At 53.7% G+C, this 24,208-nt stretch overlaps 1 protein-coding gene across 3 annotated transcripts in view; it reads right to left on the bottom strand.

Annotated features, from left to right (window-relative positions):
* Positions 1-2,349: 2,349 nt before the first annotated feature.
* ANXA11 (annexin A11) overlaps positions 2,350-24,208 on the bottom strand; it is a 40,126-nt gene continuing 18,267 nt past the window's right edge. Inside the window, exons 2-16 of one of the 3 annotated variants that reach the window (XM_082408770.1) lie at positions 19,544-19,606; positions 18,292-18,471; positions 17,899-18,011; positions 16,501-16,887; positions 15,101-15,188; positions 14,759-14,853; positions 14,018-14,131; positions 11,929-12,019; positions 11,460-11,539; positions 11,271-11,327; positions 9,119-9,212; positions 6,158-6,253; positions 5,080-5,138; positions 4,745-4,867; positions 2,350-3,139 (exon numbers count right to left, since the gene is read on the bottom strand). In XM_082408770.1, the coding sequence (XP_082264896.1) occupies positions 3,080-3,139; positions 4,745-4,867; positions 5,080-5,138; positions 6,158-6,253; positions 9,119-9,212; positions 11,271-11,327; positions 11,460-11,539; positions 11,929-12,019; positions 14,018-14,131; positions 14,759-14,853; positions 15,101-15,188; positions 16,501-16,887; positions 17,899-18,011; positions 18,292-18,316 (1,482 nt within the window). In that variant the 5' untranslated portion in view covers positions 18,317-18,471; positions 19,544-19,606 and the 3' untranslated portion in view covers positions 2,350-3,079. Of the gene's footprint in view, positions 3,140-4,744; positions 4,868-5,079; positions 5,139-6,157; positions 6,254-9,118; positions 9,213-11,270; positions 11,328-11,459; positions 11,540-11,928; positions 12,020-14,017; positions 14,132-14,758; positions 14,854-15,100; positions 15,189-16,500; positions 16,888-17,898; positions 18,124-18,291; positions 18,472-19,543; positions 19,607-24,208 lie in introns of those variants that run through there. The other 2 variants (XM_082408769.1, XM_082408771.1) reach the window with 2 other exon arrangements.

The raw sequence follows: 24,208 nt of genomic DNA, 5'->3' as shown, positions 1-24,208 counted from the left end.
TGGACATGGCATGGCCATCCAGTTGTTGCTTTGACCATGGGCATCTGCAAAGACTCATCTTTCAGATCCCTCTTGCCAAAGCTAGGAGTGGACCAGTCCCACCTCCCACCACCTGACTGAAACACTCTGCCACCTGCTCACCTGCCCTCTGTGTGAACATTTCTAATTTCAGAAGTTCTCTGTCTCAGTGCAGGAGTATTTAGATCAGCATCAGAACATAAGGCAAGCAGGTTACAGATGCAGTTTCTTGGCCCCCATGGCTGCTCAGAATCTGTGAGGGTGGGGCCCAGGGACCTGCACCTTTAACAAGCTCCTCAGAAGATCCCGATGCACACTAGGGTTTGAGAACCACCACTTCAGGACCGTTTCCCCGTCTACAAAGTGAGCACTCCAAGGTTCCTTTCTTAAATTTTGCACCTGAGGCAAGTGACTCATTGCCTCACCCTAGTCCTGGCCCTGTCCCTAACACACAGTGTTCATTCCAATGTCCCCACAGCTGTTGAAAACGGACTCAGGGCTGAATTCACCTGATGCCTCATCCTCTGGTTGCTATTCTGGAAGTGACATTAGATGTGCGGCATGGACTGGCCTTGACTAACACCTCCAGGAAGCAGGAAAAGACCCAGTGTAGTTTCCTCCCAGAAAAATGACCTGTAAGGTCAATGTCTCCCTCATCTTTTTTTATCCTGAGCATCACTGTCAGTGTTAACAACCTTTTACTGATCTTAGAAGGCGGTAGGTGCCTTTCTTTGTCTCTGGAGAGATCTGTGAGGCATTCACATAGTCCTCCAGCCCATCCTTACTATGAGTTGGGTCCCATGGGCATGACCAAGAGGGAAGTCAGAGGGACAGAAAGGTAGAAAATAAGGACCAGGATGAACACAGGTGGCTCCCAAGTGTGTAGGCCAAGGGTCTCAAACTCAAAGACGTGTAGGGGCCCAACAGGTAACATACACATGGTATAACAATAGGGAGTAGTGGGGCCTGTGGCAAAATGGAGAGTACATACCTAAACAGGGCACCTGCGAGTTGGCTCCAGCAGCAACTGGTGTGCAGGAATTCTGGGCAAGTGTTACTAGAATTTTTGGTTTTTCAAGAGAATCCATTATTCCAGATTTTTAAAAATATGAAATCGCTCAATGCTTAAATGCTGGCAACAAATTCTAATGTCTAAAAGGACTTTTTGGGGACCAAAGTGAATGCATGTACAGGTTAAATACTGCCTGCTGGGCACCAGGTTGGAACCTCCGGTGCAGACAATGGGACAAAGTAATGTCACAGAACATTTACAGTCACGTTATGGGAGGTTGAAGCTAGGCCCTGGCACAGTGCAGGAGGCCACCAAAGTCAGCCTGGACTCACGGCAAGTTGTGCAGTGCTACACAGTTCATGCCACCAGGCAGGTCCCACCTGGCACCCAAGGGCAAGGGGCCTGCCCTTGGGGAAGAGCAGCCAAGCATGCTGGGTCTTGGTCAAGAGGCTCCAGGCATGGAAACTGAAGCAGAGCTGACGTGACAAGCAGGGCCTGCCGTCCATTCCAGGGCCCACATCAGCCCTTCTGGCTGGGCAAGGCAGGTCTAGGTAGACCAGGCTAGTGTCCAGCTCACAGCTGCTCCACGCCCCTTGGGCCATCCCCTCTTCTATGTCCACAAGGCAGGGAGGAGTCAGGGTGGTGTCCCCAAGCAGATGTCTACTCTGTGGACAAGCCACTCCCTGGGGCCCCTGCTAGGGCCCAGCAAGCTTGGGCCCCCCCCCATAATCTCTGATTCTCTCCTTTCTAAACTTTCAACATAAGAAACCAGAAAGGGAGTGAAGATCCCTGACCAGAAAACAAGCTTTGGGCTTCTAGAAGTGACGACGACTTCTAGAAACTCTGTCCCTTCTGGACTTGCCTTCTCCTAACACCACCAACCAAGGGGCAAAGGGCCTGCCGGGGACCACAGCCAGGAGCCCCCTTTCAGACTGAAGGGTCCCTGAGGGGAGGAGCTGGTCTCACGCCTCTCTGATCCTCCTCTGTAAGGCCTCCCCCAGGAGTCATGCACACCCCCTCCTTCCTGTGCCCCTCCTTCCGGACCTGGGGGGAAGGACCACGCTCCTCCTACTCGCCCTAGTGGACCTCACCGTGCCCGCATATGATGCCTTTTCAGCGTCTGGGCCCTGAGCACGAATTTCAGGAACTTCCATTTCTCATGTCCTTACAACCCAGTCCCTGCAAATTACTTATGCTCAGGGTTTCCTAAGCACAAGTTTCTATTTAAAGTCATAAAAATTTCCACCGGCTAGTAAGGCTGGACCCCTGAGCTACAGGGAAGAATCATGAAGCACAGGAAAACAAGCTGGCACCAGGTAAACGCTTCCAGAACGTTCCAGAGCTGGCTGACTTTAATTTGGAAACAGCTTTTGGCCATCGACATTCAGGTTTAAGGCACATTCTCAATTACAAGTAACTCTGTCACTGGCAGGCAGCTGGCTTTGTTCTCGTGGTTTTGCGTGGAACAGATGACTTTCTGGCTTTTTTCTAAAAAGCAGTGAGTTTGGCAATAACAAAGCTCATGACACATTCTCACCAGATGCAAAGAGTACCCTTAAAGGTTTTCCCTTTTACTCCTCAGTGAGGACATGGCGCCCCCAGTCCCCACCTGTCTCACCCAAACTGTGTATGCAGCAAAGACGTGTGCGCATCTGTCTGCAACGACTATATATTAAAAAAAACACCTCCAAATAAACATACAACATTATATGACTAAAACGAAGCCAGGAGTTTCAGTCACAAGCAAAGGGGAATGACTGCATGAGTCAGGAAACAAAACGTCTACTTTAGCTGCAAGAGGCTGTGAGGAGTGGGGGTGGGGAGGAGGTATCCTGAGAGAGTTCACGACCAACCCAGGTCCCTCAGCACGAGCACAAGACACAGATCAGGAGGGCAGGCGGGGGACGGGGCCAAGGTTCTATGGATGGTCCACGCTGGGACACCAAGGGGTTTTTTGTGGATTTGTTAGAAACAGACAAACATTCTTTTGGCCTTTTCCTGGCATTGCTGTTGCCAGCAGGTGGACAGAAGTGACCCACCAGTCACCGCTCAGTCGTTGCCACCACAGATCTTCAGCAGAATCTTCCGGTAGTCCCCAGAAGTGTCTCCCTGGTCACAGAAACAAGTAAGACATCAGTTAAGTGAGGCTCGGCCAATTCTAGCTTTCTGGCTCCTGATTTTCTTCTGCCCCAGGTGCCCTTACAGAGAGGCAGCCCCATCCTAGGAAATTCCCCACCGTGCTGGTGCCAGAGCAGGTGAGAGGCTCACACGCTGGCCTTGAAGGTGGCACAGACCTTTGACAACGCAGTTCAGCCTCCTGAGCCCTCCCATTAAAAAACAGAAAGCTGTACTCACCCCAATGATCAAAGTCAGAATTTGAAAAACAAATACAAAAAAATTTTAAACAGCCAAAAACCCCCCTACCCAGGGCTAACTACTGGTGGCCTTGGCCCAGTGCATTTTTGTTGCACTAAGTTGGGATTATACCATAATGCACTATTGTATCCTGTACAGGAAGTATAATCTACTATGATACAACCATCCAGTGAAGGGGACTATTATTATTTGGGCATCCCAGTTCACACTGATCTCTCCTCCATCTGAGTCCACTGCACTTACATTAGAAGTAAGGCCACACTTAGCTAATTTCTCATCATTTCCTGCCATCGTTTCCTTCCTTGAGGGCAAGGCCTGTGGCTTCTTTCAGATGCCCACAACCTATTGGCACACACAAGATACTTTGTGAATAATTACTAATTCTCTGCTATCAACAGCATTGCTTTTATATCTAAGAAAAGAGGGAGAAGCTTCTCTCAGTGACATGCCCAACATCAAACGTTAATGAGTCTGAAATCATGACCTGGGCGTGGTGACTTCAATATCAAGGTTCATGTGAGTTCAGAAATTTAAGTGTCAGACCCCCCCAACCCCTGCCACGACAGGAATCAATTTTGTCAGACTGGCTCTGGCACAGTGATAAAACAGGAGCCAGTGCCTATCAGACACGTACACGTGTCACACAACATGCTTCATGTGGACCACCTCCTTCAAGACACAACAGTCCTGGGCGGGGGGTACTATTATTATCCTCCTCTTAACGATGATGGAACTGGGGTTCAGGGAGGTTTAAGCAAGCTGCTCGAGATCACACAGTGAGCAAGTAGAAAAGCCAGAGCTGGACCCCAAGCAGTGTGACCCCCGAGCCCTCCCTCTGAACTGCCTTTCTGTGCTGCCTCCACCACAGAGCTGAGGGAGGGGACTCATCAGGGAGCCAGAGCCGCCCACCCTCCAGGGGGCTCGGGGCTTGATTTCTCACTGACGGATCACAGACCCACAGGGTGGCTGGACTCTGAAGGCCAGGCACCAGGTGGGGGAGGTCCTGTGTTCTCTGATGCCGATTTTGGACCCTCCCCCCACAACCGTTTACTGAACAGCAGATGTGCTGGATGCTGGGACACAGAGAGGGGCGACAGCAGGGTCAAGAGCCACCCTGCCACCAGGAGCTGACAACCTGCTGTTGTACAACCAGATGACCAAGTGAAAACTGAAGAGGGCAAGCACGAGGACCACAGACAAGATGCCCATGCTTGGCTGAAGCCGAGCCCGCGGGAGCTCTGAGGAGGGGGAGTAAAGGGGACGGTGGGAGTGGCCAGGGAGGTCCGTGGGTGAGCAGGACGCCAAGAGGCAGCCCAGACAGCCCCCAGAGGCCCGTACCGTGATGTCGTGGTACAGGGACTTGCCGTACAACCGCTTATACTCTGCTCTGATGTCCAGGAGGTCGATCTCGCTGCGAGACACCATGATGCGGATCAGGGTCCGGTCCTTGGTTCCTGCTCCCTAAAGAGAGTTGGCCCAGGGGCATGAGCAACGGGCCTCCTCACCGTCCACTTCCCCACCTTCCCTGGGCCCTGGTGCCCTCCCCGCCCCTGGGCCCTCTGTCCTCTTGGCTGAAGGGTGGCCCTCCTCATGCCTCCTCCCCTGAGCGAGGTCCCAGTCATGAGTGCGCTGAGACACCCCCCACCCAGACCCTGCACCTGGGGGTTACTTACCCTCATGGCCTTGTTGAGCCTTTCAGCAAAGAAGGCTGGGGTATTCTTAAGACATTTCACTAGAAGAGAGAAACACGGCGTAACTCGATCTGCAGAAAACTCAGTCCAGAGGGGCATGACGCACACAGCACCCTCTTAGGAGGCCGGATGCCAATCAAACACACCACTGCACCCATCTTCCTCTCCCCTCATCTCCTCCAGGCTCAATTATCCCACAATCCTGGCTCCAGCCCTTTGGAACAGAAACATGCAGAGCCTGGACACCAACCCAACCCGTTTCCTGACGACCAATGTGATGCAGGAAGCTGTGTAGGGAAGGAGCGCGAATGGTGTGAGGAACCATGTTGCTGCTCAGGCAGGAGGGGACAGACTGGAGATGCCGTGACCCTCATGGAAAAGGACGGCCGAGCGGAACGGACGTCTAACTAGGGTTCTCAGGCCACGATGCCTACCATGGGGTACACAGGGAAATCTGTCCCATCCAGAAAGCTCCAAGAAAAGCAAAACAGAAGATGGGCAAACCATGACGTTCCCAAGTGGGTATAAAGAGGGGTCAACCCCTCAGGGTTGGGGGAAGGGGGGAGGATGGACCTGGAGCCCATCAGGCCCTGCTCTGGAGGACATGACACAGGCACTGCAGGAGTGCACCAGTGTCCTGGGAGCTACGCCAGCTTTCCTTGGCCACGGCCTGTTTTGCTGCTGCAAGTAAAAAAATCTTTCCACGTGTTTCCATCACAAACATCTGACAACTGCCTGCAGGGATGTATTTTTAGAGGAAACTTGGCAGGATATGCGTCATCTTCCTCCGGGAGAACAGTTGGTCACGCTCCCGCTAGCGCCGGCACTGCAGCTCCCTCCCCCAGGGCTGGGCTTGAAATATAAACAAGACACCTCCAGGACTGCTGGGGGTACAACTATGTGGCGATCCTGGAAGCAGCCTGATTTCCCACCACGTAGGCAACTGGATTTAGCAATCTTGGACCTTTTCACTATGATCTTCCTCAACTGGAGGGTGGGTGAGCACCCTGAAAACTCACAACACACGCCAGCCCCCCAGCGGGCAGGCCAAGATACCTACCCACGGCCAGCATGCCCTGCTCCAGGTCCCCAGACATCTCCCGGCAGATGCTCTTCTCAATGTCACGGCCTGTCATTCGCTGATACTCGTTGAAAACTAGTGGCAAGACAGAGGGACATGTTATGGACTGAATTCTGTGCCCCCCCAAATTCCTTTGTTGAAGTCCTAGCTCCTAGGACTTCAGAATTTAACTGTACTTGGCGATAGTCTTTAAAGAGGTAGTGAAGTTAAAATGAGGCCCTTAGCGTGGGTCCAAATCCAATCTGATTGGTATCTTCATAAGAAAAGGAGATTTAGACACACAAGGAAACACCAGGGCTGCAAACACAGAGGAAAGATCACACGCGGACACAGCAAGGAGGGGGTCATCTGCAAGCCAAGAGGAGCGGCCTCAGGAGAAACCATCACTGCCAGCACCTTCATCTTGGACTTCCAGCCTCCAGAACTATGAGAAAATAGATTTCTGTTGTTTAAGCCGCCCAGTCTGTGGTATTTTATTACGGCAGCCCGACCTGACTTGTCCAGGACACGTGGTGAGGAGGCCTCTCTGCCCCTTCCCAGAGCCCACCTCTCCCACTCTGCTCCCGGCGCCCTGGACGGCCCCAGTGACCACACCTGCCCAGCTCTCAAGTGGGCCAGTTCTTTGCCCCAGGGAGAGTGCACTCCCCCCGCCCCCCAGGCCTGCTCACACCGTCCCCTTACCAGCACTGCCCTCGCCACTGCTCACCCATCACACCTCGATCCCCGGTCCAGGAGCCCTGACACCGATATTCTCGTCCCAGATCCTGCACCTCCAGTCCCAGCCCTCCTCCGTCATTCTATGCGCCAACCTTTCCCAGTCTGACTGTGAGCAGACGCCCATCCAGCGCCCCAGCTTACCCTGGGATGGGCCGAGCACCCACAGGAAGTGGGCTGTGGGTTCCAAGAGAGGCAGGTGGTGCCATGGAGACCTGGGTCCTAACTTGAGCTCTGCCCCAGGATATAACCCTCCTCTTCCCCAGCCAGGGTCTCAGTTTCTATCTGTGTTCTCCAAACTGCTGTCATTTGCATATCAGTATCATGATTTCCGCTACATCTGTATCCAACTTCATTACTTACTATTTTCTTCCGATCAGCTCCTCTTTTCCCCTGACTAATAACATCTGTGGAATCGGGGGTTTGATGTGCTACAGATATATTCCATACTCATTAAAATAAGCAACGATTAAGATGAGCGAAAAAAAAAAAAAAAAAAGATGAGCGTATGCTCGCTCATGCTCCAGTACAGAATAGGGCAGAGGTTAAAAAGCGTGCTCTGGAGGCAGGCGGCCTGAGTTCAAACCCCAGCTCTGCCATGTTACCACCTAGGTAGCTGACTTCCCCAACTGCCCTTTGCCAGCGTCCTCATCTGTAGAACAGGAGAATGGCCCCTATTTGCGTGTATTAAAGACTCAGTGCATGCACCGAGTGGGTGCTGGTGATTTCACCCACCCACGTTGCTAAGTGTGGTCATCGTTCTCTGTCCTCACCTGCCCTCTCATATTCACCGCTGACACTGCTGGTCTCCAGGATGCCCCTTTCCTTGGGTGCCCCTTCTAAGTCTCCTGCAATGGCCAGGGCCCTGTCCTCAGACTGCTGGTCTCCCTCCCGTCTCCCTCGGAAGGGACCTCTTGCAGTCCCAGAGCCTCAAACTCCTTCGTCCTACTCATAGTTCCCAAACTGCCATCTCTAGCCCAGGCCTCTCCTGACCTCTGGCCTTGCAAACCCAATGCCTACATGGTATCTGCGGCTCAAGGCTCCTGACTTCCTTCCCTCCTAAAGCCTACTCCATGCACAGCTTCCCAGTCTCGGTCGAGGGCCCCTCCCCTCTTCCACTGACTCAGCGGGAACAAACCCTGTGTCATCCCTGACTCCTTTCTCTCTCTCACACTCCACGTCCAGTTCACTGGCAAACAGGGCCAGAATCCGAGCACTTCTTGCCACCTGCCCCTGCCAGCTGGTCCCGGCCACCGTCACTTCTCCCCTGGATTTACTGCGGCAGCCTCCTAACTGGTTTCCTGCTCTGCCATTGATCCCTTCTCTCTTCTCAACACAACAGCCAGGACACTCACAGAACCTAAGTCAAATCACGTCTCTCCTTCACTCAGAGCCCTCCAATGGCCCCCCGTTTTATTCAGGGTAAACACCTAAGTCCATGCAGTTGTCATCAGGGCTTCCTACTGTCTCTGACCTCACCTCCTCCTATGCTCACTCACTCCACCTGCTGCACCTCACCAGCCCCCTTCACTGTTTCTCGGTTGCGCTGGGAACCCCATGCTCAGGGCCTTTGCACCTGTAACTCCTTCATGTTTTTAACTCAAATGTCATTACCTCAGTGAGGAATGCCCCCAGCACCCTCCGACACCTTTATCACTTCCTATCCCAGTTTCCAACTTTATAATTCTTCTCTAAAGATTTACCAACTGGTACAGATTGTATTTGATTTTTGTTTACTGCCGGGCTCCCCAAACAAGGTGAACCCCCTGAGAACAGAGATGCTGCAGTGCCGTTCCCTACACCTACTCCATGACCTGGCACGTGGCAGGAGCTCAGTTTATATTTGTTGAAGGAATGAGTAAATAAGTGTTACTTAGTATTATTAATTGTGATGTTTATTTTTTTATGCCACACTTTGGAAACCACTGGGTCAGGTGCTCTTGAAGGCTCTCTCAACTCTAATATTCCACATTCTAGCAGGTAAAGATACCAGCCAACAGGAGGCTCCCATTTCTCTAACCTCCTCCCTTGCTTTCCTCCAGAACCAGATGCTTGCAGACTCAGGAAACCCACTGATAACTATCTTTTATATCTCCACCAGGGGGCTCTTTCAAGGAAGTGAAAGGCCCATGCAGAGCGGAACTGCTAAGTGTTCCTGCAAGCTGTTTCCTGCCATACCTCATCTGACCTCATTACCTGGCTGCAGGGAAGCCGGGACTGCCTTACCTGCCACCAGGTGGGCCCGGCTCCGGGAGCACAGAACTGCATTGAACTTGGACTCATCTGTTCCGAGGCGGTTCTCTCCAGCTGCATAGAGCTCCTGGACAGAAGAGGGACAGACAGACATGCAACGCAGACCTCACCCCAGACTCCAGGCCCAGGTCACCGAGGAGAGCTGGGTAGAGTCTCTGGGCCCTACAAGCCCAGAGGGGAGGGAAAGGGGGGCAGGGCCCCAGCTGAGCTCCATTCATTGTGCTGAAGTAGACACCATCCACACATCCTCTCACTAAGCCAGGAGAGCCAAGGCCGCTGGGGCCCAGGAGAGGCAAGGAACAGCTTTAACCCAACCAAGGAAGCAGCAGCACAGAGGAAAACATGGGCTTGAGTCCTAGCTCTGCTACCCACTTGCCACGGGACTCCAGGCAGGCCAGTGGCCCTCTCTGAACTTCAGTTTCCTCATCTCTAAAACGCCAAGTTTGGATTAGATTCGGGGTCACAAACCTGAAAGCCCAAAGGGGCCAGCTGGGTAACTTAAATGCAGGAATCAGGCCAGCTGTAAGGCCAGAGAGTGGTGGGGACCACGGGGACCACGCAGAGAGGCAGTTACTTCTCAGCCGAGTACATGACAGAGGAACAAGGCTCACAGCTGCCTGATCCATTTTTCATGAGGAACCAGAAACCCAGATATCTACGTGAAATTTCTCAATCTTTAAAAGCAGTTTCCCTATCTATAAGCGGGAACACATGAGACAATAATTATTAGCAACAATTGACAGATCGCAGTTATGGATGTGGGATTTTGTGTGATAGGTGCTTGCCTGCCGTTTCATTGCATACACTGTTATGTTTGCAAATGGGGAGAATGTGCACTTTCCTGTTAAGTTTTTGAAGGTTTGAGCCCAATCTATTTGCCAATTTGCAACCCTTGTACCAGATGGCTCAAAAGTGCCTTCCAGGCCTCAGATAGCAGCTCTTGGACCTAAAAGCACTGATACTTGAGGACAGAAGGTGGCCATCAGGGGCTCAGAGACCCCACAGGTCGAGGTGAAGCCGAGCAGGTCCAGAACTAGGAAGGCAGAGCAGTAGCCACGAGACCCTGCAACCAAGGCAACTTCTGCCTCAGCTGGGAAAAGGCCTGGACAGGAAAACAGAAACAGGAAAATCCCCCCTGGGGCAAGAGCTGGGGCCCAGGGCTTTGCGGATACCCAGCCCTGAGTCCAGTTATAGGAATGGGTGTCCCAGGCCAGGGAGACGTTAAGTGAGCAGTCTGGGACCAGGGCAGAGGCAGGCACCATCTGGGCACAGAGAGTGAGCCAGGAGTCTGGGCTCTTGCCCAGACTCTGCCTCCAGGTTTCTCTGGACACAATGCTCAACCTCTCTGAGCCTCAATGTCCTTACCTGGAAAGCAAATGGGCCAGACCAGAAGAGTGGTTCCTTCCAGCCCTTACAAGAGGGCACTACAGAAGTCCTCTGACATATGACAGAGACAAGGAGCCTACTGGCAGCTCCTGGTGAATGCAGTGCCCTGGGGGGCAGGAGCAGTGAGGTGGGGAGAGGCACGGCCAGCTCCATCCCACCAGGAAGCCGGGGCTCTCTCCAGCCAGAACTGCTATGGTCTGAATTCATTAGTGGGAAACCCAAACTCCTCTGGAGAGGCACTCGGACTCCTGAACCAAGAGAGGAAACAGCCAGAGACTGTTCCCCCTTTTGTCCGCAATTCATATCAGGCTGGGGACAAGGGCAGAATTCTAAGGCTGCACAACTAATGTGACAGCTGGTTTCTAGGCTCAAATCTTCCAAAACTTAATAGGCAAGTGTGAATTCTGCTCCATTCGCAAACATAATGGTCTATGCAACCAGACACAGGACAAGTACCAAGTCACATGAAATCCCACATCCATAACTGATCTACCAACTGTTGTAATATTTATTATCCCACATGTTCCCTCCTACAGGTGGGGAAACTGAAGCCTAGGGAGGTGGGGTGACCTGCTCAAGGTCACACAGTCGATAAGCAGCAGAGCCCTGCGAAACTCACAGCATCTGGAATCCACTCCTATCTGTTGCTCTTTCAATCCCCGAACTCCTCCCTTGTGACACAAGAAAGTGGAAGACATCCCCCTGCGCAGGAAGCCAGGTGAGCGGCCACCACACTCACCTGCACGTCTCTCTGGACGAGCGTCATGTCCACGTTTGTGCTTTCATCCCGGTTTCCCTGAAAGGAAGCAGGCTGTGAGGTCAAGGTCACTCCTTGGAGTCGCACCCCTCCCTCCCTGTTCCTCCTCCCCATGGCCCAGAGATCCACCTCTCCCTGCTGTGGGCCCAATCTGTGCCCTGGGAAAGGTACCTGAGAGAGAGAGATGAGGAGCCGCTGGAAGTGCCCTGATGTGTCGTTCCGAATGGCCTCCTCCAGGGTCTTTTTGAATTCTAAAAGGGAGACACAGGAAAGGGCCACCCTGTAGCCCAGTGGACCAAGCTGCGCACTGCACACAGTTAACAGTGGGCGCTGGCACGAGGAGACAGGTGGCCCACATGGCCCCCAGGAACAAACAACCGGAGATCAGGAGGGGCTGTGACTTCCAGGCTGACCTGGCCCCAAACACGCCCAGGAGGTTTTCCCCAGCCCTCCCTTACCTCAGTCACCTGCTCCTGTGTAAACAGCAGGCAGGGCTGGGTCTGGGAGGGAATCCCAGTGTGTCGGGGGTGGCGGGAGATAAGGAGGCCAGGAAGGAAGAGAGGCCCTGGGAGAGGGTGTGGCCAAGGCCCTAAAAGCACAGGGATCTGCAAGGGGCAGAGGGCCCCGGGGCCAGCCTAACCTGTCTTGTAGACTCTGTTCAGTTCCCGGATGTGCTCATTGCTGCGGGAGGCGAGGATCTCGATCAGGCAGGCTTCATCAGTGCCTGCCCCCTGGGAGGCAGAGAGCACAACAAAGCACAGGCTGGTTACAGCCTCCTCCCTGGCACTCAGGATCCCCCAGGGCACGAACCCCAGAGACAGAGGCCACAGACACAGACCCGCCCATCGTGCTGCTGCTGCTGCCCGGGGCCTGAAGCAGCCAGCCTCCCCTCTGCAGTCCCAGGAAAGTACCAGTAATAACAGCAACTCGGTGATAAGTAGAGATCATGGGAAGGATCACCCCCATTCCACCCGCCAGGACACTGAGAATCAGAGAAGTGTAGTAACCTGTCCAAGGCCACACAGTAAATGGTGGGGTTGAGAGGTGGACCTGGATCTGTTTTATTCCAAGTTCAGCCCATGAATGAGATGAGAAGCAACTGAGAACATGGGTTTAAAGCGAGAGCATGACATGTGGGAAAACGTGAGTCCTAGAGTGGACCGTGGAGCATCTGGAGACACCTAGGAGAAGGCAACAACATCGAGGATGGAAGAGATGACCGAGTCAGGGACAGTGAGGAGGCAGAGGACAGGGTCAGTAGCCTGGTTTCTATGTCAGGTTGAATCTTGGTTCTGCTGGTCACTAGCTGTGTGACCTTGGGCATGTCACTTCACCTCTCTGTGCCTCAGGTTCCTTGACCATAAAATGGAAGTGATACTGCCGGCAGACAGAGTAGGGTGTCCCCGGAGCAAGAGAACCAGGAATGGCTTTCTTGACATAAGAGAAACCATTTTTAGCCTGAGCTATCTTGTGATCTAAGCCTGGCCACAGTACTCACCCTTAAAGGAACAAAAGAACAACAGGAAAGATAACAAATCAGATGTAAAGACTTCCAGCTCTGTTTCAATGGCAAAGACTAACCTGAAGCACTTTCTTGAGCTGTTGGCAGAATTTAAACCCCCTTGGGCACTCAACCACCAAATCAACTGGAACCTAAGGGATGATGATGTTGACCTTTTCAAGTTTGGACTCTGTGGACCACCCAAGCCCCTTCATGAATATGCATGTGCCTTTAGCTTAAAACTTCCCCAATTTTGCAGTTGCGGGAGATACGGCTTTGGGAAAGATCCCCGATGTTCTTACTTGCTGCAAGTTAATAAATCCTTCCTTGTCTCGCTCTTTGGCTTGGCTGGGTCTCTTGACACCCACGAAAAGGCAAACCCAGTTTCAGGTAACATCTTCGTGGGGGCAAGAAGAGTCACTGTGCCTATCAGGCCCCTGAGGAATGTTAGATTCCTTCTGCGGCACCTGCTCAGTTCACAAGGACTCCCCTGCCTGTGGGTGCGGCCCCTCCCCATCCACAGGACACCTGCTGGGGGTCTTGGGAGCCACAGGACTGTACAAAACGTGCAGGACCCTCCGCTTGGTCATAACTGACTGAACTAGGGGGATACTAAACCCAAACGAAGACCACCAGAACCTGCCCCCATTTGGAATTTGAACCAAGGGACAGCTGGCCTCTTCTGTAGCTGGATCTCTGACAGGTACATGGAGAGGGGTCGACAGGGATGCTGTGCCAAGGAAGGAGAGGCACAGAAGCAGATGGAAGAATGAAGCAGACACTCAAGAAGCAGCAGAGACGAGAGAGAAAGTCTGCCCGGCCCTGTCCCTCTCCAAGCCAGGCTGCTGTTCAGCTTAAGCTCCTCAAGTGTGTTTCTGTTATCTGCTAACAACAGAGTCCTAATGAATGAGGATACCATCCACACCTCCCACTCTTATCACTGCATCACTAGCTCCCTCTGCAACCCCAGCTCCCACCGTGTTTTTAAGGTGGAGAGACTTAGATGCTCCCTGATGACGAATGACGCCTCATTTGCCTCTTGGGGGAGCCACCAGAAGTTCCCCTTTCTACAGCATTTGGACTCCAACCGGGAGGGTCCAGGAGCCGTGCTGACAACAATAGCTAATAAGCGAGCGAAGACACACCACGTGGTCCAGGCCTTTCCCAGGGCTGTATGTCCACACAGGTACACACACACACACACACACACACACACCCACGTACACACCTTGATGGCTTCCTTTATCTCATAAGCATCAAAGAGGACCGGTGTCTTCATCAGGGCCAAGACTGTCTTCTCAAAGTTTCCTGACAGTTCAGATTTCAGATCTTTGATCAAATCCTGATTGGACATTCAGACAAACAAACAAAACCTATTTTGAGAATCCACAGGAGATGACCAATAGGGACAATATCCCAGATCCAGGGACCAGCAGCATCTGCAGAAGAGCCAAACCTCAGGCCCCAGCCAGACCTGCAGAATCAGAGCTTGCATTCAAACCAGATTCCCAGAGGACTCATGGCCATTAAAGTAGGAGAGGCACCGGGCCAGAACACTAGCCTATATGTACCCAGTGGTTACCTTTCTAAAGATCCGAAAGCCCCCAAAATCAAAATACGGCCCCCTTGCATTTGTTCAGTACTTAAAGCCTCTTCCTTCAGAGGGAAATAACTTGCCCATGGTCTTGGTGAGTCATGGCACAGCCAGGCTGGAACCCAGATTCCTGGGCGCCTCTCATCAAACCTCAGTACCCTGTGGACTCTGGGATTTCTCCTTCAGAGCATCCTTTGCTTCTAGAAGATGCCATCAGCTGAGAGCCAGCAGGAAATGCCCTAATGTGCCTTATGGTTTGTCCAGGAGATCTAGGCCCACTAGGCCCCAAGGAAAAGCAGGAGTAGGGCTGTGCTAGAGGATATGCCTTAATTCAGGAGGGACAACCACCCCCACCCCCATCTCGCCAACACTCACCTTCCCATAAGCTGTCTTGAAGGACAGGAGGATCTGCTGCCGCTGCTTGTTGGAGCGACTCCCCAGGCAGTCAGTGATGGCCTGCTCATCAGTCCCTGGAGGAAGGAGAGGCGGGAGTGGGCAGGGCTGGGGGTCGTGGGGATGCTCTGCGGCTACAGACTTTCCTGGCCTGGGTCTTCCAATTCTCCTGGGCATCCCAACTGCACCCCCGTATCCACCTTCTCTTCCTCCACCACTGGGGCCAGGCTGCCTCCACCCAGCGACCCCAGCCCACAGAGCCACTGTGTAACTGCCTAGGGAGTCGGGGGGTGATTAGGACTTGTGCCACCTGGGGTCTCTCACCGAAGCCCTTCATGGCCTTCCGCAGGACCTCGGCGTCTCGCAGGGGGTCAAACCCAGGAGCATCTGTGATGGTGCCTCGGTTTCCAAACTGCTCAGACAGACAGACAGACAGTAAGAATGCTATATCCCCCAGATGTGAGACTGCCTGCCCCAGACTCTGGAAATAACCTTTCCTCTACAACTTGGGGTACCTGAAGAAGCCTGCAATCAACAGCACAGGGGACTCGACATTGAGTTAGCCTAATGTGACCATTACCTGTCCTGGCACTGAAACGTCTGCCTGGCCCCCGTGGCTAGGAGCCCACCTAGAGCTGAGTCCTGATGCTGAAAATCTACCCTATGCCTGGGTCCTCCAGGCCTGGGCCCGGGCTCCTGATGAAGGGGAGGCCTCGGGAACAGGGGTGCGGCCTCTCCTCAAGGCCTCAGCACCACAGCACACATCAGGGCTTCCCTAACGGGCCTGCTTAGTCCACCTTTGTGCACACTAGAAACAGGTGTTCCCTTGGGATGCAGGTGTCCAGCCTTCACGATGGTACATGCAGCCCAGCTACCTCTCGGACTAGCTCTCGTTTCCCGGCACTGTTTTCTGGACTCTACGACCTGCTTGCCTGCTGGACTCCTTCCTGACATGACAGCTACACTCCAAACAAACTTGATTTTTCCTGCCGAAACTCTCCCCTGGTGGATTATCTAGTACAAACTGGTTTTAACAGAGTTAAGGAGATAAGCTGAGAGACAAGATAAGGGGGAAGGCAGAGAGGGAGGGTGCAGAGCAGGGCAGGGGTAGGGGGATGTGTGGGTGTGAGGGAGGGAGAGGAATGGACCCTCTGACTAAAAATAGTAGTCAACCACATACCACTAGCCCTGTGCTGGGCTGGTTTGGCTATGTAACCATGACAATGAATTCTAGGCTCTGCAAACATGAACTGCTCTCCAAAATGAGCCAAGAGCAGCCCTGAAAGAACTGCCAACAATCTTCCCTACCCAAAGGAGCTGGTTTTAAGAATCCTCTGAAGTTAGTCTGGGAGGGCACATCCGGGGGATTGAAAACTAAGAGCCATTGGGCAAAGGCCTTGAGACCAGTTCTTACAAAACCCAGGCAGTAAATAACACCAGAGGAATGAAGAGTGCCCGGAGGCATTCAGACCCAACTCCCACAGGGACCATCTAACAAGCTGCGACAAAGAGGGCGGCTCCCTAGGTCCTCAGGCATACAAACAGGGGATGGGGAGTCTGTGAGAAAGTGACACTGAGAACTACAAGTTAGAGCTGGAGGACCTAGTCCCCCCCACCCCGTCCCCTGCACGGTCCCCAGCCCTGCTGGCAGAGGACACTGGGCCACATGTCTCGGGCCCTTGGAGCCAGGACTGGACAGAGAGTAGCACAAAGTTGGCACTCACCTGGGCTGGGGGCACAGCAGGGGTGACGGTCCCGGACCCAGAGTACCCTGGGTAGCTTGGCACCGGCTGCTGTCCCGGAGGTGGCATTGGCGACTGCCCAGGGTAGGTCATGGGCGGCTGTCCAGGGTAGGACCCCGGGGGCTGCTGCCCAGGGGGCGGCATGGGCTGGCCTGACACAGGGGCCCCTGGGTATGGTGGATACGAGGGCATCCCAGAGGGTGGGTTTCCTCCAGGGGGCGGGTACATTCCATATGGAGGAACAGGCTGCTGGGCGGAAGGGGAATGCCCGAAACCCCCCGGGGGGACGGGAGGGTAACCGCCCCCAGGGGCCCCGGGGTACAGGTTTGGCACGTTGGCTCCTCCGAATGTCCCGGACATGTTGGCAGCCTGAAAGTCCACGAAGCAAGAGCCTTAGACTAACAGCCCCTGAGGGGGTACAGCCATACTCCGTCCATCTGCCCTTCCCCGCCCTGAGCCCTGCAGTGGGCACCCAGGAGCCACACTCAGCTCAAGCCAAGTCCGAGCACCACCGGCTTCTCAGCAAGGCCCACCTTGCCCACCCACCTTGTCCCACACGCCCTCTACCTGCACTGGTGACCCCCTTTACCTGCCCTGTGCCCAAAGAACCCACACTCGCTCTAACACCACACCGTTTCCTTATGCTACTGTCTGTCTCTTCCCAGTGGATGGTAAGTACTCTCAGGCCGGGATTTTTCTATCTCCAGTGCCTAGAATGGGCCTGGCACAAATTTAGACTGTGGAGTGGTTACACCGTTTACTTTGAGCATACATTCGTTTTTAGATGATAAAATACGCTATTTTACAAGCAAATCAACAAAAGTAGCATGTGTGCCCGTGCTCCCGGGCACCTGCTGCCAGGCCCAACCAGGAGAGTCATCCACGTGCACCAACAGCCCCCGCACGCATGTGGCCACCTGCATATGGCACACACACGCACACACAGGTGCACACCCCCACCCCTCCATCCCTACGCTGAGCTCATACAGACGGTGCTCGATGCATACTCCACGAAGGCCCCACCCCTACCCAATCCCCCAGAGCTGAAAGGGACCTGGAAGACCATGTGGCCCAATGCATTCCCCCACCGCTCATTTTACAGAGGGGAAAATCAAGATGCAGAGAGGGACAGTGAGCCGGTGAGAGCCCTGATCTCACACACACACACACACACACACACACACACACACACACACACACACACACACACACACACACACACACACACACACACACACACACACACACACACACACACACACACACACACACACACACACACACACACACACACCTGACGCCACAGAAGCCAGCAGCCTTTCTCCCTCTGGCCACGCCGGTGTGGCCCCCGGGGCAGCCCAGCAGGAGGGCTGGACTCACCATTCCCGAGAGGTAGTCCTGGTTGAACTGCCCTGCGTAGCTGGCCACGTTATCCAGCCCGATGGGGGGCATGTTGGGTGGTGGGTAGCCAGCACCTCCCCAGGCACCGCCACCTGAAAGCAACACCAAGCTTGTCGGCGCCCCCGCGGTTCCCCAGCAGGACAAGGCAGAGACATCAAGCTCCCAGGTGGTCGGGGGGGAAGCCAAGCAGAGCCGCGGACAGTCCTATATAGACCACACGGAAAACACCTGGGCAACAAAGTCTAGCCAGATCCCGCTGCCAGAGGAAGGGAGGAGGGAACCTTCAATTCGGTGTTCAGCAAACACTCCCAAGACCCTCTGTGGGGTATTAAGGTAGGAGGGCCAAGGGAAGACCTGCCCTCCTGGGCTCACCCCCATGGGGTGGGAGTACAGACATAAAGACAGATCACTCGGGGACACTGTGCCAAGCCCAGGGCAGCGGCAAGCTCAGGGATCACTGAGAGTCCACAGTGATGGAGAACCACGGCAGGGGGTGGGTGGGCGTCGGGGTGGGGTGTCCTGCCGATCTGGCTGTGTGCTGTCATCACAAGTCTGTAAGGGGCAGGGAGAGGCAGGGTGACAGGACGGAGGGAGACAGGGCTCGGTTATGGAATACAGACACCTGTCCTTGTCAGGAGGACAACAGGGGAACAGCAGTAAAGACCCCCAGCTCTGAAACCATCGGGACCGGGGTATGTGCCCCGGGGCAAGGCACTCAACCACCCTGGCTCAGTTTCCTCAGGTGAAGTGGGGATAATTAGTGTTTGCCTCAAATTGCTGTGAGGAGGATTAAGAGAGTTCATGCCGGGCGGGGCTTAGCTGGGAGCCCGGTGAGCATTCATGTGTTACAGCTGTCACCATGACAGGCAGCTAGCATCACCCTGCGGGCTGCTGGCCTGTTAGATGCAGCCCTGTCCACGACAGCGAAAAGGCCCTGAGGGCCTCGTGTTTGGCTTTCCAGCCCCGGGGCTCCAGGATACTCAGGACGGTCCCGGAATCGCCCGCCTGCTCCCTCTCTTGCTGCTCAGGTGATGGCAGAGGTGGCAGTGGTAGGACACGGGTGCCTGACCAGCTGGCGCAGCCTCCCTGCTATCGGGCCACAGGAGCAGCTGCAGCAGTAACGTCTGACCCTTAGCAACTGCCTCCACTTCCTCCCTCTGCAGGGGCCCTGCTGCTGGGAAACCACACACCTTGAGCACAGGGCAAGAGAAGTGACAAGGGGCAATCGTCACCTAGCAGTGCTCCAGAGGACACTGTGCCAGAGGCTCCACCTGGCTATCGTGTTCCTGTCTGGGCCAGCCCAGTGATGGAGATGCTTGAAGCCATTTGCAAAGGAGAAAATTGAGTCTCAGAGAACGGTACACATTTGTCTGCTGCTATCAGCTAATAAGGCAAGAGATCAGGGCCTGGCCTGGTCCTGGCTTTCCAGAAGTGGCTTCAAACCCTGACCTCGCCTGGCCCCAAGGTCCAAGCTCTTCTCCAGCCCCTCCCCCGCCTGGCTGCACTGTGGGGGTCCGAAGGGAGCAAGGAAATAACTGGAGAGCACCATCACTCCTCCCCTCTCCACTCCTGGGCCCTGAGCAGAGAGGGCGTTCCCTCCCCCGCCTGCCCCAGACCCTCTTACCTGGTGCAGCTGGCGGGTAGCCGCCTGCGGGCGGTGGGTAGCCTGGGTAGCTCATGGTTAGATCTGAAAGGAAAAAGGAAAGTGTGTTCAGGCTCTGCCGGGGGCTCTCACCAGTCTCACCGGAGAACAGTGTCAGCCGCAAGCCGGCCCTTGCAGGAGGAGCTGCATCAGGCTTGACCCGTGGCGGGCAGCCCAGCTCACCCTGTACCTGCTGGGCCCCCGCCAGAAACAGCAACCGGGGGCATTATGGGATTCACCACCCATGAACCAGTGAGTTTCCCTGAAAACCCCTTTCACCCAAGCTCCATTCCCACTTCTGCTGACAAGGGATGCTGCACGTGTGAAGCTCTTCTCCCACCTCATTCTCAGGGGGGTCCAGGTCTATTTGCCTGTATCTTCTTTCTCACCATCCATCCAGCAACAGGGAAAGCCAGAGCCCCTACCTCCCTGTGCCCAACCTACAGACCCCAAGCTATACACAGCGGCCTCCAAATTGGCTCTGCCCCAAACGACACTTTTTGTTCTCCAACCTCTGGTTCACCAGGCAAGGGAACCGGGTATGGTATCATCATTCCTAGAAACAAGGAGAGACCTCAGGAAGGCTCATCTGATCCAGGATCCGGAATCAGGGCAAGTGAGGAGTACAATCCTGTCCCTACAGATGGGGCAGATGGAGCTCAGAAAGGGTAAGTGACTTGCAGATCAGTAGTAAGGGAAGGAGAAAGGCCAGAACCTAGAGCTCTTACCTCTTGGTGATGGTGGGATATCTGTTCTCACAAAGCCCCTCTCTGTACACATCCCTCTGCCGTGTCTCATGTTAGCTGAACTGCCCAGGAGGGACACAGATCTGCTGTAACACCACACACTGTCAGGCAACCTGCCTACTCTTGCTAATCAGTGGCTGCTGCCGTTTGAGAGGCACCCAACAACCAGTGAGAGTGAGGAAACCTGTGGGCCCCCTTAACAATCACACCTGCTGACCTAGGTTAGCTGCTCCTCCTCCCACGCTGGGTCCCAAGCTAGTTCTCAAACTGCAGCGTGCATCAGAACCACCTGGAGGGCTTGTTAAACACATTGCTGGGCTCCACCCACAGGGTTTGAGTCAGTAGAACCAGAATTTGCATTTCTAATTAGTTCCCAGGTGATGCTAATGGTCCAAGGACCCCCCCCCCCCCCCCCCCCCAGCTTTGAGAAACACTGCTCTAGAGCTGTTATCCACCTACAAGATTCTGGTTGCCTTTCACAACTACACTGGCGAACTAGGCATGCTGCTTTCAAGGAAGCTGAAGGGCTTCCTTAAGGTGCCACTGGTCCCCATGGGGTGGGTCTGGGTTCTCAGCTCTGTGGGCATGGTAATTTGTTTGGGTCAGTGGGTCCACAGGTGACTGCAATGGGAAGCCAGATGATGGCCTAGTGACCTTGGAGAGAGCTAGAATTGGCAACCTGTGGTGTGGGCCAAAGGCCCTTTCCCAAGCACGCTGTCATGTGCTGACTGAGGTCCCTAGTGGTGCTGCTTTCAGTCTGACCCATCTACCAGAACCCTCAGACGTCATTGGTGAGGAGATACCCTGGGGAGGCGAATGATGGATGGGCCAGGAACTTTCTGATGGAAGAAAGAGAAACCAGCCCTCAGAAAAACAGAGGGAGCTGCAGTTGTGTTCCTGACACCTTTGTCTCTGGAGATCACCTCCCTGGGGAATGAGTCCAAAGGCCCATCCACAGTCGGATGGAAAAACAAAACAAAAAAGCTGGATACTACCCTGTTCCACATGCCAAAATAAAACTTCAGCCAGACCAAAGTTTAAGCATAAGAAGTAGCCCTTATCCCCAAAGATAAAATTAAATTTCTGCATAAGAAACAAGTAACGAAAACAACATAAAGACAAGAGAAGTGACAAATTTAGGAAAAATGTTTTATGATAAGAAAAAGACCAATAACCTTTATAGAAACTCAAATGATGCAAACAATTACAGAAAAGGAACTACAGATATTCACCCTCACTAATATGCTGACTTGCCAGTTAAAAATACAGAGATGTAGAAATTAAACATGACACACGCTTTGACTCAGAAGCTCTACTTCTGGAAGTCTGTTTCCCAGACACACTAAACGGCGGCATCTGCCACAACAGCAAGAAGGAACCCCCAACTATGCACCTGCAAGAGGCTGGTTAAGTAAATCAAACAGATCCACACAAGGGATACTCTGTAGCTTTTTTAGAAATAACCAGCTCTGTAAGTGGGGATTTGAAATGATCACCATTATTAATCAAGGTGTAGTGCTGTGTGTATGCTAAGCTAACTTCGTTTTAAAAAAAGAAAATGTACAAATTTAGCACTGTACACACACACACACACACACACACCCATCCCTGGAATGTTAAACAAGAATGTTAAACAAGAAACTGGGTAACGCTGGTTGCCTCTGGAGGGGAAAACTGGAATAGAAATGAAGCTCACTGTTTATATTTGCATTTCTTGCCACATGCATGTATGCCGATTAAAAAAAACAACTTTAAAAAAGGCCCAATTCAGGTGGGGATTTCTGAGCTCACTTGAGGCCGTGCTGTTCTTCCAAGATTTGAATAACTCACACAGGGTCCATTCAGTGCAAGGCGGCCCGGCTCTGAGCCTGGGGTTGGCATTATTATATAAATATACCATGGGACTCGGACCTGAAGGGACTGCTAAGGTTTCCAGCCTGGGGCAGGACCGCAGGCCAGCCTCAGCCCGCTCACAGGGTGATGGTGCTCATTCCCAGAGTTCCCTGACGATGCCCCCGGGCCCCCCATCTTCGCCTCTCCCCAAGAGGCCACCTCCAGTCTTCCCCTCTTCTGAAAGAACAGTCTCATTTTTCTCCCACTGTTTCCTGCCTGAAATGGTTTCGCGTCTGCAACCCACTCCGTTCTCCTTCTGCGCTCTCTTGGGAACCAAAGGCCCCCGGGGTGGTTGGAGAGCACAGGGCAGTAGCTCCGCCCCCCCCCCTCCCCGGATGGGTAACACTTGGGTGTTCTGGACAATGGAGACGGGATGCTGATTCCTGTTAAATTTCTCTCTTCCATTCTGCCCATCGTCTCTCTAGTCTACTGAGATCTCCTGCCATCCTGACCAACATCAAGCATCTTAGCACTCTCTCTCAGCTTTCTTTTATATCCACCGATTGGGAAAGCATGTCATTTGCGTTCTTCCAGGCGAGTGATACAGAAAGAGCACTCCTGAACTGTCGCTGCCGACCACTTCCTAGCCCGACATCAGCCCACCCAGGACCACATGGGTTCAGGCGTTCAACCAGCTACCAGACCACCTAACTCTACCATAGCCCGACACCTGTTTCCTCGTCTTGTTCACAATGGTACAAAGAGGGCCTCCATCAAACGAGAATGCTAACACGTCCCCCGCGTGCCTAGAGCCCTCCAGCTTAATCGTCTAATAATCCCCAGGAGAAAAGCAAAGGCAGCGGGAGAGCCTGGTTCGACCTTCGGATGCCCTAGTGCCCACCTCGCCCCTTCCCAACGACCACATGTCCTAGATCAGCACACAACTCTGACTCCCAACATCTACAGTCTTCCCCGCTTTTTTGAAAATTAAGAAATCTGCTCATGGCCCAGTCTTTGGGTAACTCCAGACTCCACTGTTTCTCAAAAGAGGCCACCAGCAGGGTCCGTTGTCCTTGGCGAAGTCAGCCTGGCACGCTGGGGTGCCATATCCTGATTCAGAGGGGAGCTCGGGCAGGGCTTGGGGGGGGACCTCATTTTCCTCTCCCAACTCTGTCCAACCCTCACTCTTCACGACAGAAGGGAACCCCCTGGGTTATAATCCTGCAGATCTGCTTTCTCTGTGGCATCTACGAATATCACACCTTCTGTGCTGACCAATGCCTTCCTTCTACTTCTGCCCTTTAAGAAAGAAAAAAGGTGCCTGGGTGGGATGCTTCACACAGTGGACAGGCCGGGATTCTGACAGGCTGGGCACATCCCCATTCCATGTTGGCTCTGGTTAGAGCACTCTGTCTCGGGACTCACTGGAGAGGGCCTCCAAGTGCCGCAGGCAGCTGGCCTCTTTGGGGACTGCTCCAGTTCCTAGAAACCAGCCTGCAGGGGACTTCCGGCCTCTGGTCCTGCTTCTCTTGGGGCACGATGCAGCACAAATACCACCCTTCCTTCCTCACTGGGACCATCTACCTGCACCTATACGCCTGATTTCATCCAGCTGTGGCCCTCTCTGGCTAAACTGGTGCTTCTCAAACTTCAGTCTGCAAAACAATCACCTGTTGGACTTGTTTTAACCCAGATTGTTGGGTCCTGCCCCCATAGTCTCTGCAAGGGTAGGTTTGAGACTGGCCCAAACATGCTGATGGCTCCTTGACTCTGGACCACACTTTCTGTAGCACTGCTTCATCACGTGTGCGAATCACCTGGACAGCTTGCTAAAAATGCCGAGGCTTTGGCCCCAGTCATCCTTGGCCCTTCAATCTGGAAAGGGTCCAGGAATCTGAAATATAAACAAGCATCCTGTTCCCATCTCCAGGGATTCTTTTTTTTGGCTCTGTTGGGTCTTCATTGCTGCGCGCAGGCTTTCTCTAGTTGCGGCGAGCGGGGGCTACTCTTTGTTGAAGTGCGTGGGCTTCTCATTGTGGTGGCTTCTCTAGTTGTGGAGCACAGGCTC

Source organism: Balaenoptera borealis, assembly GCF_965194805.1.
Source record: "Balaenoptera borealis genome assembly, chromosome: 10".
Lineage (NCBI taxonomy): Eukaryota > Metazoa > Chordata > Mammalia > Artiodactyla > Balaenopteridae > Balaenoptera > Balaenoptera borealis.
The sequence above is the reverse complement of the archived record's forward strand: the minus strand, read 5'-3'. Positions and strand labels throughout refer to the sequence as shown.